The sequence below is a fragment of the Pempheris klunzingeri genome, chromosome 14, assembly GCF_042242105.1.
Source record: "Pempheris klunzingeri isolate RE-2024b chromosome 14, fPemKlu1.hap1, whole genome shotgun sequence".
In the NCBI taxonomy this organism is placed as follows: domain Eukaryota; kingdom Metazoa; phylum Chordata; class Actinopteri; order Acropomatiformes; family Pempheridae; genus Pempheris; species Pempheris klunzingeri.
Genome location: NC_092025.1, coordinates 19,155,731 through 19,170,688, shown reverse-complemented (window position 1 = coordinate 19,170,688; position 14,958 = coordinate 19,155,731). Strand labels below are relative to the sequence as shown.

At 40.4% G+C, this 14,958-nt stretch overlaps 3 protein-coding genes across 3 annotated transcripts; 1 reads left to right on the top strand and 2 right to left on the bottom strand.

The window, feature by feature from the left end:
* Positions 1 to 231: 231 nt before the first annotated feature.
* txndc15 (thioredoxin domain containing 15) lies at positions 232 to 5,056 on the bottom strand. The gene is made up of 6 exons (XM_070843720.1): positions 4,872 to 5,056; positions 3,942 to 4,261; positions 2,972 to 3,118; positions 2,166 to 2,329; positions 1,494 to 1,624; positions 232 to 581 (listed from the first exon to the last, which is right to left on the bottom strand). The coding sequence occupies exons 1-6, from the start codon at positions 4,957 to 4,959 to the stop codon at positions 385 to 387; spliced, it is 1,047 nt and encodes a 348-aa protein (XP_070699821.1). The 5' UTR covers positions 4,960 to 5,056; the 3' UTR covers positions 232 to 384.
* Positions 5,057 to 5,992: 936 nt separating this feature from the next.
* LOC139212870 (E3 ubiquitin/ISG15 ligase TRIM25-like) lies at positions 5,993 to 7,954 on the top strand. The gene has a single exon (XM_070843429.1). It carries the CDS (start codon positions 5,994 to 5,996, stop codon positions 7,239 to 7,241), a length of 1,248 nt encoding a protein of 415 aa, XP_070699530.1. The 5' UTR covers position 5,993; the 3' UTR covers positions 7,242 to 7,954.
* A 4,620-nt stretch (positions 7,955 to 12,574) lies between these two features.
* c14h5orf24 (chromosome 14 C5orf24 homolog) lies at positions 12,575 to 14,902 on the bottom strand. Its single transcript, XM_070844232.1, has 2 exons — positions 14,855 to 14,902; positions 12,575 to 13,198 (listed from the first exon to the last, which is right to left on the bottom strand). Exon 2 carries the CDS (start codon positions 13,193 to 13,195, stop codon positions 12,575 to 12,577), a length of 621 nt encoding a protein of 206 aa, XP_070700333.1. The 5' UTR covers positions 13,196 to 13,198; positions 14,855 to 14,902.
* Between the last annotated feature and the right edge of the window lie 56 nt (positions 14,903 to 14,958).

The following is a 14,958-nucleotide window of genomic DNA, read 5'->3' as shown; positions in this document are numbered from 1 at the left end:
TGTTTGAAGTGCACCATTCATGTAGGTTTAAAAAGGTGGGTAAACACTCCGCTGCAGCTTGTGCTTTATGCGAGCTGCCTCCTCCCTCACTTCAGAAACCTTTAAGTTACTGTTTTGTACTTTGAACCTCAGGATTATGGCTGCAAGGGGATATCTGACACAAAGACCTGAAAAAGAAACACACGCCTCTAGCCTTATATAGCCAAAAGTCCTGAAATGTTAACAGCAACAAAACATTACTTTCTTTATTATAAATCACCACAGCTCACATTAATTTATTCAGTTCATCAAACACTTGAAGCAAATTATCAATTGTTAATTCCATCAACAAACGAAATGAAATAATTGTTTACATCCAATGACTTTCAGCCTGTGTGCCATTTTTCAGTCCTGATGCTCGTGCTCCTGTCCCGGTATGAGCCATCGGATGCTGTCAGTGCGAAGGATGGCGTACGTGGTGAAGCCCGTGATGAAGAGGACGGAGAAGACCAGCAGCCAGTCGATGCTCCTCACTGGGACGCTGGGGAGGGGGCCCAGACGGTCCGCATCCATCACGCTCCTGTCCGGGCTGACTTCAAACCCTGAGACACATAAACAGTTTATCAGAGAGCACATTAGGCCTGGTGAGCAGTGTTGGAATCCACTGAAACCTAAGATCAGATCAGTTCAGATATTCCTTTATTAGTCATGACAGGGAAATTTACAACGTCACAGCAGACAGGAGGAGATATAAGAAAAAATACGTACAGTTTAGACAGAGGAAGTGTAAAAATAGAAACAATAAACATAGGGGGAATATAAAAAAAGATGGGGGAGATTTTAAAGCCTCAGGGGTCAGATATTCAGATGTTGCAGTGAAATGGTGGTATCGCTTAAGTCAATGTCGGCAAACATAAAAAATTAAATGGAGACGTGGTATTCAGTGTTGTGCATGAACGTGCTAAAAGAGCGCGTTCATGTGAAGGTTTGAGCTGAAGTGATCTGTTTTTTACGGCACGCTGGTGTCGCTGATTCACTGTGGCAGCACAGAGGCTGCTCCTGAAGCCAGTCCATATGGAATGGAAACACAATTTTATATTTTGATGTAAATTGTGCCCACCAGGTCTGAAAAAAAACCCTCTGAGCAAACGCAACAAATTTTAGTTGAGGCATATGAACAGTCTTGGGAAAAATCTGCCACAACAAGAAATCAGTAACAAAGGGTGTGAACAGCCGCAGAGTTCCTCCACCCAAGTCAAACTATCAGCATTTTGTAAAGGACCAGTTAACTTAATTTCCCAACAATCAGACAGATTTGTAGTTGATTACATTATGGAAGATCTGCAGCCTTAAGCAAGAAAAAAAAGGAGGAAATTAAAGTGAACTAGTGTATTTAAGTGTTAGTGTAACCCTTGTGAACTGAACCTTGACCAAGATCTTGTTAAGTGTGAACCTGCACAACGCTGCTGGTGAAACTATATGATCATTTCAGACTGTTTCTGCTTGATTTGTACCTGTCTGGTTAGCAATGAAGGAGGTGAGCATCTCCAGCGTTCTGTCGGTGTGGTTGAAGCGAGCCATGGGTTTAGCCCCCTGGAACAGAAGGATGTTGGGCACTGCCACGGTCCCAAACCTCGTGGAGAGGCTGGTGAAATATGGAGACAGACGAGACAAGGAAAAGAGAAATGACGATTCAGTTAGAGACTTGCTGATGTGGCCCGATATACAAATCATGCTCATTTTTGGCTGAGACTCTTTCAGGCTTTGTTTTGAGGCTGGTTCGTAGTGATGATGTTGTTCTACATTATACTCAAGAGTGTCTCTAATGTTTTTCACATGCATTTGCATACATGAGGGCAAACATTGCTTCATTTCAGGGGCTCACAAGCAAGAAGGTTGGAAACGACTAATCTAAGGGTACAAAAAGTTTCTGATTAGAATAAGGTTGTTTTAAGTATCGTTGTTTTTCCTCACATGCACACATGCATACTTTCAACTTAACACTGGAGGACCTTGTTGATGGATCCCTAATCTAATTAGCTAGTTTATTAGTTGCATGCTGATGTTATCCGAGCCACAGGCCACAAAGGGTAGTAAAAATCAGAAATCCCTTAATCCCACTTTAATGTCGGCTTTCACACAGGCAGGGATGATACATATTTATACCAGAAAACATGACCATTCACCTGCTGTGCTGCGAGGCATCCAGTGCCAGGAAGTGCATGCTGGGAAAGACCCGGGGCAGGGCGTTGAAGTGAGGCGCCAGGTTGGCTGAGAACTGGCACCAGGCGGTGAAGAAGAGCACCACAGAGCACTCTGTGCTGTTAGCATTCAGGAACTCCATCAGGTCCTGAGAGGAATGAGGAAGCACACAGACTGAGGGATGATACATCTCCTCTGCAAGTTTATTAGAGGAATTAAAAACAGACTGAAGATCCTCTGTGGGGATTATCAGCACAGTCACATCAAATCAGTGGCCTAGGCTTAAAATTCTGCTGATATGATACAGTATTATCTATTAAGTATTACACTAAATTGACCACGATGCAGGTGAGTGCACCCTCAGTTGTGATGGGCTCTGGCCAAAAATCCCAACGTGACCCTTCAGGGGATCCGTAGTTAATAATATGTGTTTATACTAAATGTAAAAACAGCATGTAATTCAAATGAAGCCTCTACTTTGAATAATTTACAGGTGATAGTGTTTATCATAAGAACCAAACTGAACACTAAAAGCTAAGGCAGTAAAGAGCAGTGCTCATTGTACAAACACTGATAGGAGGTGGCCGTCAGTGGCACACTGTGCTTTTTGTTACACCAGGTCTATTTTTACTTGGGTTTGGATGCAATGTACAACTGGATATTTTGATGATTAGGAAAATGTAAGAAATGTGTTAAGCACAACACATAACACACAACAGTGGACATAAATGAAAGAAATTCAGGAAATAGCATTAAGATATTAACCGACTGAGTCTGACGGGATGAATACCTGTGAAGCGTTGAGGACCTGCACAGAGAAACTGTCCATTCCTGTGATGTTCCTCTTATCACAGTTCACCTTGTAAGTCTTGGCGGTCTCTGTGGCGTTCTGCTCCTCTGTTGGCGTCATGTCTGCATGCACGATGTCAAGAGTGACCTGGAAGTAAACATCCAAAGAGAAGTCAAGTTCTGCTCTGCTGCTACTAGCATTTATTTTAACTGATCTTAGCTGAACCGTGCCTCTAGAAAATCAGACTTCAAAATATAAAAATCTATGTTCACAACTAACATATGTTCATTATTTATTAATGTACCAATTATTGTTTCAACTCATTCATTAGTAGTTAGGTTTGTAATGTTTGAAATGCTTTTTTTGCTTCACAATAACAATAATAATTAAATGATTAATCGATCAGTCAATAATCAATGTTGTTTTCCGTCGATCAACTGATCAATTAATTGTTTCAGCTCTAAACCCAGACAGAGCTTAAAGCAAGCGATTTAGCATGATTTTAGCTTCTGACAGTTTTTCTTTTTGCGGCAGGTTAACCGATTTAAGTGATTATCAGAGGATGTCGAGAGGTTTAGAACGAAGAATTAAAAAAATATAAAGAAGTAAAAATCATGAAAACAAAAACAGCAATGATATTTCATTTATACAATTAATATTGCAGAGTGGAGACACATGCTTTTCCTATCCTGAAATCACCTTTTAACCCAAAATGAAAAGCCTAAAGGCCCCTTGAACTCACAATTACAGCAACTGATCTCAGTCACTTGCATATAACTGGACTATGTATTTACCAAATATTTGCCAATTCACAATCATCTCATGATTTTTCTTTTATCAGTCTGTCCAGTTTGTTATCTGCTTGTCTTTTACCAAGGTTTCCCTGGAAGCAGGTGTTCATACCGTACCCTACCCCAGGCTGCAATTTACAACAAGTCCGATTTGTGCTATAGTGTTTCTAACGAATGACCTGCTGTGATGATTCGGTGCTCTTCTCCTCCAGTGACGCTCCTTTAGCAGACAGACCATGTGAACCGCACTGAGCACTGTTCTCATCACAGGGCGGGGAGAAGCCTGACTGGAAGTCTTTCACATTTTTGGGGAAGAGAGACTCAATGTCAGATGGGTCAATGGGGGTTTCAGTCCCCATCACAGCATCTGCGATCTCAGCAGTCTTGAACTGCCTCCTTGGCAGAGTCTCCAGGTCCTCTGACTCCACAAACTTGGGGCTGTTCTCTGAGTCGGACACTGCATTCCCCGGCAGTATGAGCTCCAGGGACTCATCATTCTCTAGAAAAAAGTAAATTATAGACCTTTTTTTATATATAAAACATATAAATAGATAGATAGATAGATAACTCAGTGCATAAGACATTTCTGTCACTGCTGTTATTGCTGTTATTGTTTCCCTTTTGATAATGTAAGGCCTTTGTAAGGCCTTTTGATATAATCCAGATGCCACTTGATAAGGCACACAGGCACAACCAGCCAAAGCTAATGTCTAATACATCCTACCTTCATGATGGTTATAGTGTTGAGTTTTTGTAGCCCAATAAAATTTCCTTGACTAACTTATTACCCTTCCTTATAAATATTTAGTAGCTTAATTCATGTCATGTGCCGTGATTGCATCACTAGGTTTTCAACTAAAATCCCACAACCTATCGTATCTAACTTTAGTATATAACTATATAACGCTAATGTGTTTCTAAACATTTGATTTGCAGCGTAACGTTACATCTGTACTCATTTACAGTAACGGACACATTGAAACAGCTAGCTCTTAACATTATATTATATATGTTAATAACAAGTTAATCTGATAACCAGTTAGATAGCTGTGATAACAGCAGTGCTTTGCTAGCACTGTTTAGCTAATTAGCTGCTGTCAGTCTCTTACCTTGTGCGGACACAGACGAAAACCTCATAACATCATGATAATACAACATTAACAATAAAAGATACGAGATACGAAATTTGTTTAACATATTTCTTTCAAATTTAGCTGACAACAAATATGAACGGTTATCATGACATGTTGATGTGCGAGGAGATGCTGCTCAGCTCATGGGAGAGTTAAATGTTCCGAGCTGCGGCGGAAGAAAATAAATGTTACACCTCTGAGTTCTTCTTCCGGGCAACAAGCTGACTTCCGGAGTGACCAGAAGGAGACACATACCTCATGTTGCAGTTGAATTTTCAGAAATTATACGACTGTGAAGCTCTCTATACGTAGAATAATAACTTCAAATATCTTTGTCATGTCTTTACCAGACTTTATTTACTGACAAGAGTTAGAAAAATAGATGAGAGTAGTTTTAAAACATTCCATTGAAACAGTAATTTGAAAAATAAGAAGAACAAGAAGAATATAATTTTTAGGAAACATCTATGAAAGGACAATGTTCAAAACCTTACAAATAAATACATAACTAACTTTTAATTATTTTAACAGGAAACCTCTGTTCACAAAATGTTTTTCCATATTTTGGTAACTAACACAAAGGGGGCTTGATGAAGACGATTTAATAACCACTTTATGATGCAACAACGTGTCCCTGGTAAAACGTTAGCATAAACTCTGCTGCTCATCTAATCAAAACAGACAAATATCTACAAAGAAGCTGTGAAGAACTTTGAGCTGAATTTTGTGTAAAATGTCCTAGAAGTAATAGGTATTCCATCTTTATTCTAAACTAGGCTATATCTGAGGGCTAAAGACACACTGCAGCACACAAACAACTCCTCTTCCTGCAATGAAGCACAACTTTGTAACCCCTCCCAAGCTGTATGTACTGGCTAAACCCATCCCACTCCAACAAAGTCAGATCAGACATTTGCCGTCCCCTCCCCTTTATCAGATCCGCCAGTGTAAAGCTGTGGAAACATCATGTGATGAAGTACAAGAGCTGAACAGCCAATGCACAGCAGATGTGTGGACACACCTCAAGGAAATGAGCACAGCGTTTATCTGGAAACAGAAAGTGAAATTTACTGACATTCACTGTCGACTAGAGCAGAAATGGCGCAGCAGATTATTCAGCTGGATCGAGAAAAACTGAGCTGTTCAATCTGTCTGGATCTTCTAAAGGACCCGGTGACTATTCCCTGTGGGCACAGCTACTGCATGAACTGTATTAAAGACTGCTGGGATAAGGAGAAGGAGAAGGAAACACACAGCTGCCCTCAGTGCAGGCAGAGCTTCACACCAAGGCCTGTGCTGGTGAAAAACACCATATTAGCAGAGTTAGTGGAGGAACTCAAGAAAGCAGGACTTCAAGCTGCTTCACCTGATCGCTCCTATGCAGGACCACAAGACGTTTCCTGTGATTTCTGCACCGGGATGAAGCTGAAAGCCTTCAAGTCCTGTCTAGCGTGTATGGCCTCTTACTGTGAGCAGCACCTCCAGCCTCACTACAATGTAGCTCCGTTAAAGAAACACAAGCTGGTTGAAGCTACTCCAATGCTTCAGGAGAACATCTGCTCTCGCCATGACGAGGTGATGAAGATTTTCTGCCGCACCGATCAGCAGTGCATCTGCTATCTCTGCTCCATGGATGACCATAAACACCACGACACAGTCTCTGCTGCAGCAGAAAGGGCTGAGAGGCAGACAGAGCTCGGGCTGAGTCGGCAGAAAATCCAACAGAGGGTCCAAGACCGAGAAAAAGGTGTCAAAGAGCTTCAGCGGAGGGTGGAGGCTGTCAATGTCTCTGCTGATGAAGCTGTGAGGGACAGTGAGAAGATCTTCACTGAATTGATCCGTCTCATTGAGAAAAGAAGCTCTGAGGTGAAGCAGCAGATCAGATCAAAGCAAAAGAGAGAAGTGAGTCGAGCTACAGAGCTTGAAGAGGAGCTGCAGAAGGAGATCACTGAGCTGCGGAGGAAAGACACCGAGCTGGAGAAGCTCTCATACACAGACGATCACCTCCATTTCCTAAACAGCTACCCCGCGCTTTCATGTTTGGACAGTTCTAAAGACTCACCCAACATTGATATCTGTCCTCTGCATTATTTTGAGCATGTGACAGCAGCTGTGTCAGAAGCCAGTGATAAACTGCAGGCTGTTCTGAGTGAAGAGTGGATGAAGATCGTAGTGGCAGTGACTGAGGTGGATATTTTACCACCTCAAGTAAAGCCCACAATCAGAGCTCAATTACCGAAATGTTTATATGAAATTACACCGGGACTGCCAGAGAGACATTTGTCTTTGAAAGACAGGCAAAGAAAAATTATGAAGAGAAACAAATTTGTGTTTGAGTTCCAGTAGACTGGAGTTTAAAGAGTGATTCATCTGTGGTGCTGTACAGTTTATGTTGAGGTGTTTCAGCACTGCAGAGATCAAACATAGTCGGTGAGATCGTGATGTTTGTTTCTTGGATTTTACATTGTTTTGATTCTATTACAGCAAGTCAGGGAACTTCTGATAGGGATTAAACCACAGCTTGTTTCTTTGTTATATTGATTGATTTGATTCTGTCATGATTCTGTCTGATTTTGTTTATGTCAGGCTACTGTGCATGGAAATATTATGATAATATATATTATAATATATATGCAAAATGTAAAATCAGTTTTTGTGCTATTTGAAATTGAATTTGGTTATTACATAAATGTGAATACTCATGTTGAAAAGTACAAAATGGATGAAACTGTCTGTAAAAATGTACACATCTATCTGGATTTCACTTTTTGAGCATCTGCAAAAAATGGCGAAAAAATGAATATAAGATGAAGGTGTTAAAGAGGTTATTTTAGTTGCATCATATTTTCATGAACATAATTTGTATAATCTAATGTCTGTGTTTTAGTATTGTAAATGCTGCATACTGTGCTACTGCTGCAAAACATTTAGGTAAAACTGGTGCAATATAACCAAAAATATTTTGCAAATCAGAGACTGCCTTGAAGTGTCTTTACATGTAACAATTTTGAGGAACCGTCTATGAAACTTTAACATTGAAAATCTTACAAATAAATAAACAGTTGACTTCATTGATCATTTTAACAGACGACCTCTATACTTTTCAAGAACCATCACTGGCAAAACGCTCTCTATTCTTTATTTTATTCGCAGTGCATTTGCAGTCAGTTTTCAAGATATTTTGGTAACAGTGAAAGTAAAAGTGTGTGAAATGTCAGCTCATCTGCAAGAAGAAAACGTTTCGAGACAATATTTCAGCAGATTGTGTTACTTTCAGATTTATTACACAACTTTTGAACATTCCACAACAATCATGCAGGAATAAAATGGGAATAATACAAAGCTTTACAGGCTTCGCCAATCACACTTTAGGAATAACTGCGCGTCACATCTTCTCAAAAAAGTGAGGTAATTTTTTTTAAATCATCATCTACAGACTGAGTGATGATTTAACATTGAAGATGGTGAGAGAACAAAAGTCACTTAGAAAGCAATAATGAAAGAAGGAAATATGACATAATTCCTGTGCCTTGTGTCAGCACTGATTTAACTTGAAATATTACAGCTAAAATGACAGGAATGTCAATAAATTAACTGGGCTATTGAGTCTCTTTCCGGAAATCCTTCTATAATCATTGTTCATCCCTTATACCATGTGTCAGCGCCTTCCATCAAGTCAACAAAATTCTGGAGAGAAATTATTCTTTAGAGACATAACTTGTTCCACTTTGTTGATACATCTAACAAAGTATTTTAGATGTGAACTCAAAGCCACACAGTGAAACTGATACAGACGGGCCTTCAGGGTGCTCTGAGGTTACACCTAACATGCCGGCAAACACACCAGTCACTACGCTGTTATCATTTCAAGGTCTTTTAGTGCAGAAAGCAAAATATCTGAGTTAATCCAACACAAAATTGTTTTGATGCTCATATGGAGAAGTCCCGTTTATATTCCTACCTAAACCTGAGCCGCGTCAAACTCTTGAGACATCTCTAACATTTCCTGCTGTCAAAATGTCACCTGTTAAAAAGCCAGCACGTTTTCCCCATCAGGCTCCACCTCACCACATGCACTTGAAGCTTAAAGAAACACAAACGTCAGAGTGTGAGACAGCCAGGCATCGTGTCAACCATAAACTCAACACAAAAAATAAATATCAAATATCAAACGTGGCTACAGAAGAATTATATATAAAAAGAGCACTGCTTTCAAAGTAGAATAACAGATGATATAAATAGGGTGACATGTAAAGAACTAAGTTCACGTCGTCGATGTAGCAATTTACAAAGCATTCAAGAAACTGACATTTTAATCGCTTTCAGATGCGACCGTTTCAAGGTTTTTCACTAATCCAAACAATCATACTATCTTTTATGGGATAGTGGTCTCCAGGTGCTTTTTCATTTACATTTTACACAGTAACTTTCGTGCTAAGATTAGTTTGTGAGATTTTGGAATAGTAATAGTAATAAAACCAAATAGCATAAATGCTTACAGTTCGAAAAACATCATATTCTTTGGTAAAGGAGGATGAGGAGGATGTTTGCATGTGACATTTCAGTGACCTCTGTTAACACCATACACATCAACAAAACAAGCGACAGAGGGCCTTGTACACAAGTATAAAAATACAACCATAATAAAAAGTGATAGTATCAAAGTTTTCACAGTACAATACATACAACAGATTATTGCACCAAATTTAACACTTTTAACTTTTGCCATGAGAGAGCAAGAAGCAAGCTTCTTCACTCTAAGGATTCGTATATGAATAAAACCAAAACCTGAATGTTTTGGGCAAGTTGCGAGATTCAAATTTCAAATACCAAAAACTTAAATACAAGCAGTGAAATAGTTATTTTTGTATAAAAATCATATCTTACTGTATGCGATCTACTGTATTTATGGTGCATTAAGCAAGTTGAGTAATCACAAATGTTAAACTAATGAAACTACTGCATCTTTGACTTCAGTCTTAAGCCTGTTTGCACTATTTGACATCAGCATTTCATGAGAACACCAGCCGCTCCAACAGTCAATTCAAGCGTCCAACAGGGCTCTATGGCGATGAACCCCAAACAACACAATAAATAGCAACACAAAAAACTCAAAACCTGACAGACTGATGAGCCGAACCATTACTTTACGATGTAGAAATCAAAACATCAATTCATGATTCTTGAATTCTTACATCTTAGTGTGGTTGTTGTAAATGAATGAGACCATGAGTGAGGTGATCTGTCCGGCCTGTGTCGGTGGCTGTAAATGCTCCATACGGCTCTACAAATATGTGACCATTAGTTGTTCCTTTCTCTTCAGATTTATTTAAGGTGGTGGATGTTATAGAGAGGGATTTTTCTCTGCTTCCTTCAGTTTCTGGTGGTTTGCTATGGAGGAACAGCGCCACCTGTCTGCAGATTTCCCACCAAGCATCACAGGGACGCTCAGTGTTGAAACACCGAGGCGAGCGGTGGCAGACAGCCTTTCTCAGTGATGACCATTAAAATGTAAAGTACAGCAAGTCTCTTAAGTAATTTTCTGTGCGCTGAGCAAGAACGTCAGTAAGATATACAAGTCTTTTGTTGGGTAAATGTCTGTCACACAAATATCACAAAAAATAAAAGTGTTCTTTTATGCAGTTACAATGCAAACTGCTGTATCAATCATAGTCAGTGCATTCAGCAACACATTTGTGTTACAGAAAAATATATATTTGTACTTGAATTTTGCTTGTTAGCTAAGTTTGCATCCTTGTTTACGCCAAATAATGTGGCTTTAATGGATAACATAAAATAAGTAGTAATTCTTTGGGTGACAGACTTTTCCTCCAATGTGACAAAAAAAATGTTACAAGGTTTCCCGCTTAAAGTAAACCACTGTACTCTCTCTCTCTCTATATGTGTGTGTTTGTGTACGTATATGTATTGATACAGTCACAGCACTGACCTACACTGACCTAAACATTGGATTTGGAGTTGGACAAACAAAAATAAGAAATTTTGGCCAGATTTGATAGTTAACCACAAAGTCATCTTCTAAGAAATAATTAAAGTATTCATTTGATAAACAAAACAAAAACAATGTATGCGCAATGAGAATAAAAAAACTGTCAAAAGTTGGAATTGAATGCTCGGTTAGATCTCTAGATGTTCTTTGTTCAGACATTTCTCGATTTAAATCAAAATATTGCTTAAGACTGGAGTTTATTCATGCGAGTTCTTCAGCTGCTCTGTGGTGAGACAAAGCATTAAACATTAATGCTTTCGAGACATTCGGGGTATTTTATAAAACAGAAAAGAGTGGGTTTGCAGAAAAAATAAAATGTCAAATGTATAATTTTGGTATCTGTAGCAGAACTCATATGTCAATATTAAAAGTTTTTAATCCAGCAACAGGCAAACTGGAGAAATGAGAGTGAGACCACCAGTGAGTAGGAAGTTATGAACTCTAGTGGCCGAGATAAACTACCTCAAAGTTTACAGAACAAAGAAACTCTGTTCTTCCAAACATTTTCCCACACACAACTTTTCTGTGGTGATTATGGAACAAATGAGGCAATCACGATCCACATTAACCCTTTTTAGCAGGTTATAAGAAAAGCAGAAGGTGAACTGAACCGCTGGCAATGTTGATGCATTTTTTTTAGTTTTATGCTTTTAGTTAAAAAAAAAAAAAAACTTCAGACTTGGATAACAGTGTTATTTCTCACAATATTCTGGTAGATGACTCAGTTGCTTCGATGACATTTGCATGCAAATAATACATAGACATTTTGCGAGGTGACATTTAGAGCGTGAACAGTGAGACATTATGAGCAGGAGCTATGTTGCATTTTAGTGTTAATTCTGGTTTTCACTTTGGGGGTGCTGTTAGCTGGAGGATTATTTCTAAATCTATCTTTGAAGTGCCACTGAAAAAGGCACTTGACCCCCAACTGTTTCTCTGAATCTTCCCAAAGAGTCTGAATCCAGAGTGAGATGCCCCCCATTTTACAAAGGTGACACATACAAGGTGCAAACACACACCTTGCTGTTGCAAAGACAACGTAGCTGCTTGTCCCTCTCTTTCCTCCTTTCTTGCTTCACGTGTTTATTTAAAGAGCAAGAACAAGTGCAAATATCCGACGAAATTAACCAATATTAAAATTAAATCTGTAGTGCGAAGAACATATAAAGTAAAACTTTGTTTGTGTTGTAAAGCAGCCAAGCAGATTTCACACAATTGTGGCAAACAATCTTCCTCCTAAACTCCTTTATTTACAGTATTAAAATATTTTTAAATGAATCTTTTTCCGGTGATTCAATGGTGTTAAACTGCTACATAAAGCACAATGAAAAAAAAGCTTGTCATGACCTACCACTACGGTTGTTGGTAACATAAACGCCCCGTGCTCAGAAAACACCTGTTATTATTTTTTTCCAAGAAAACATACAGCAATATGTAGTGAAACCTTCCACACACTATAGATCTCCAGCAGTAGCACTGAAAAACTGACAGTATAATATCAGGTGGCAGGCACACAGATGACACCAACACGAATAATAGAAAATCTCCTCCTCTCAGCCTCACAGCACACCGGGAAAGATTACAATCACCCCCAGCGTCTGGCAGGAAAGCTGTACACATGCGTCTCTTATTCAACTGATGGAGGGTGAGTAGAAACGGAGTAGAGCTTTTACTCATTAGATGTCTTCTCTTTGCAGGAAGGTTCACAGAGGATTTCCTTGTGTGGTAGCGGGTAGGGGAAAGCTGCTCCGCTGCAGGTGCTACCATAAGCCAGTTTGTTGAGGCGAGAGAGGCCCTTGATGCTGCCAGGAGGCCGTCCCGGGCTGACCTTGTACCCCGCCGCTCTGGTTGTACCCAGAGGCCTTCCCGGGCTCGTTTTGAACCCAGCAGCTCTCGTGGTGCCAAGGGGTCGCCCTGTGCTGGTTCTGTATCCGGCTAGCTTGGTGGTTCCCAAAGGCCTCCCGCGTCTGCCTGTCTTCCCAACAGCCTTATTCTTCTTCTTGCCGTCATCCGCCGCTTGATCGGAGCTTTTAATGCTGGATAATTTTCCAGGTGAGCGGAGGTCACCTGCAAGCACTTCTTGTCTCTGGCACACCATGGGCTTGTGGCTCTGGGTGGGTAAGACCATGGGAGCCAGCGTCATCTGGAGGGACGGAGGGGGAGGAGGGTAGAACTTGTTGGACTGGGAGGTGCAAAGTTCAAAGTGGGACGCAGGATGGTGGCCGTCCTCTGCTAGGCATGACGGCCTGCTATTCATGCAGAAGTCACTGTTTGTCACCTGGCGCATCATCTTCTGCTGGGGGTCAGAAATAAGGTGCAACTGTGTTAATATGTTAATATAAAGAGTCAGTGCTGTCGTCTGGGTAGCACAATGCCAATGCCAACAAATGGACTAGCACTGAAGACACATGAACTGCAAAACATCTTCAATTCTGCAATAAAATCTGAATATGTCAATACAGAAGAAAAGCTGAATACATTTAGTACATAACACCCTCATATCCAACAAAAAGCCTTGCATGTGAAATCCCAAACAGTTCTCAAAGAAAAACTTCACAAGCATTCCCCAGACGTGTGTTTTCCACACTAACTAGTCTCCATCCTTTAAATTTCCTGGTTTAAAAAGCTTTGTAAGCCTTGTCCAAATATGTTTTTAAGTTCTTCTTCTTTCCTCTTCACCTCTTTGTGGTGCACCAGTGCCCTCGTTGCTGCCCCCTTTGTTTGGATGGCTGAAAAATACCTACTTAGGTTACTAAGAACCTGCTAAACTCTGAACTTAGATCTACGCTAAACTTTAAAATCAAACTCCAGACACTCACATCACCTGTTAAATTGTGACCGAAAAACCAACTTTACATTTTCCCGACAACCAGCGCTTGTCAGTAAAAGGTTCTTTTCTGAGTGGGGTTTTGTAATTGGCCACTCGTTGTAGGTTTTGGCGTCAGTCAAAACTATTTTGAATCTAATTGTTTTGTTCTGTCACGATGTCCCAATTCTTGCCTGTATGTTGAATCTAAGTTGGCGCTCAGTTTGTTGTGTTGTGCCGGCTTTCCTGAGCCTGGGTACGGCTGCTGGTTCATTATGGCTGCTGGTTCGTTCACTCACAGGCTATAAATAAAAATAACAAAGAGGTCAGAGGTCAAAGACTTCAAATGGCCTTGTTTTCACTTGGCCAAGAACACATGTTTTAGATTTTGGATAAACCACCCTAGTTATGAATACAACTGCTGTATTAATATGATGTAAGTTGGGGTAATGACTATGGAGACGATCCTTCCAAAAGGCCTACGTTAAAGACCCTGAGAGCAAGCATAAGCCTTATGTGAGTGGTGCTAAAGTGCCTTTGGGCCAGATGCTGGTCTGCAGCTGACCCTGATCCCTGACCTCCCTCGTGTGGAGGAAAGCACTACTTTCTCCTTCAATCCTGGTATCACACACACAATCAGCTAGCAACTGGTTAGTTAAAATCCTGGCTCTTTAATTGTAAGCAAACTAAGATGAGGCTGTAAGTACTTGCAGGCAAAAGGGGGACAGACTGCTGCTGGTGATGCTGCTGCTGCTGAGGTTTCTGCAGAGGACACTGGATGTAAGGAGGTGTGTTCTTTACTATCACATACACCTCGCTGTCTGTAGTAATACTCATTCACAAAAAAAAAAAAAAAAAAAATGCACATGGATTCTGCATCTTTACATGCAGACAACAAAACCTCCTGCTCTCTGTGTCACTTCGCCCTTTAACTACAACACAAGCGGCTCAATTGAGGCTCGTTTTGGCCCGACAGAAAAAGGGGGTTTAGCGTTCAAATCTTAAAGAAAGAGAGAGAGAGAGAGGAGGGGGGGAGGGAGGGAGGGAGTGCGCAGATATCCGATTTGACAGCTTCCATCTGAGCCACATCGTTAATCTAAACGCACCCTCCTGCCACCAGCATTAGCAGAAAGGTTACCGTACCTCGATTGTTCGCAGATCTCGGAGCAGAAAGGGTTAAGGAGAAAAATGATCTTTCATCCCCTCAAAGCGTGAGTCGGTCCATTTTCCCCAAATATTTTCGCACC

Bases quoted from the DNA above. Each gene is read 5' to 3' on its own strand.
- txndc15 (XM_070843720.1), bottom strand. From the start codon at position 4,959: ATGTTAAACAAATTTCGTATCTCGTATCTTTTATTGTTAATGTTGTAT. The intron at 2,330-2,971 runs GTATTCATCCCG...CATTCCTCTCAG, and splicing joins AGGTCCTCAACGCTTCACAG to GACCTGATGGAGTTCCTGAA. The intron at 582-1,493 runs GTACAAATCAAG...TATGTGTCTCAG, and splicing joins CTTCATTGCTAACCAGACAG to GGTTTGAAGTCAGCCCGGAC.
- LOC139212870 (XM_070843429.1), top strand. From the start codon at position 5,994: ATGGCGCAGCAGATTATTCAGCTGGATCGAGAAAAACTGAGCTGTTCA.
- c14h5orf24 (XM_070844232.1), bottom strand. From the start codon at position 13,195: ATGATGCGCCAGGTGACAAACAGTGACTTCTGCATGAATAGCAGGCCG.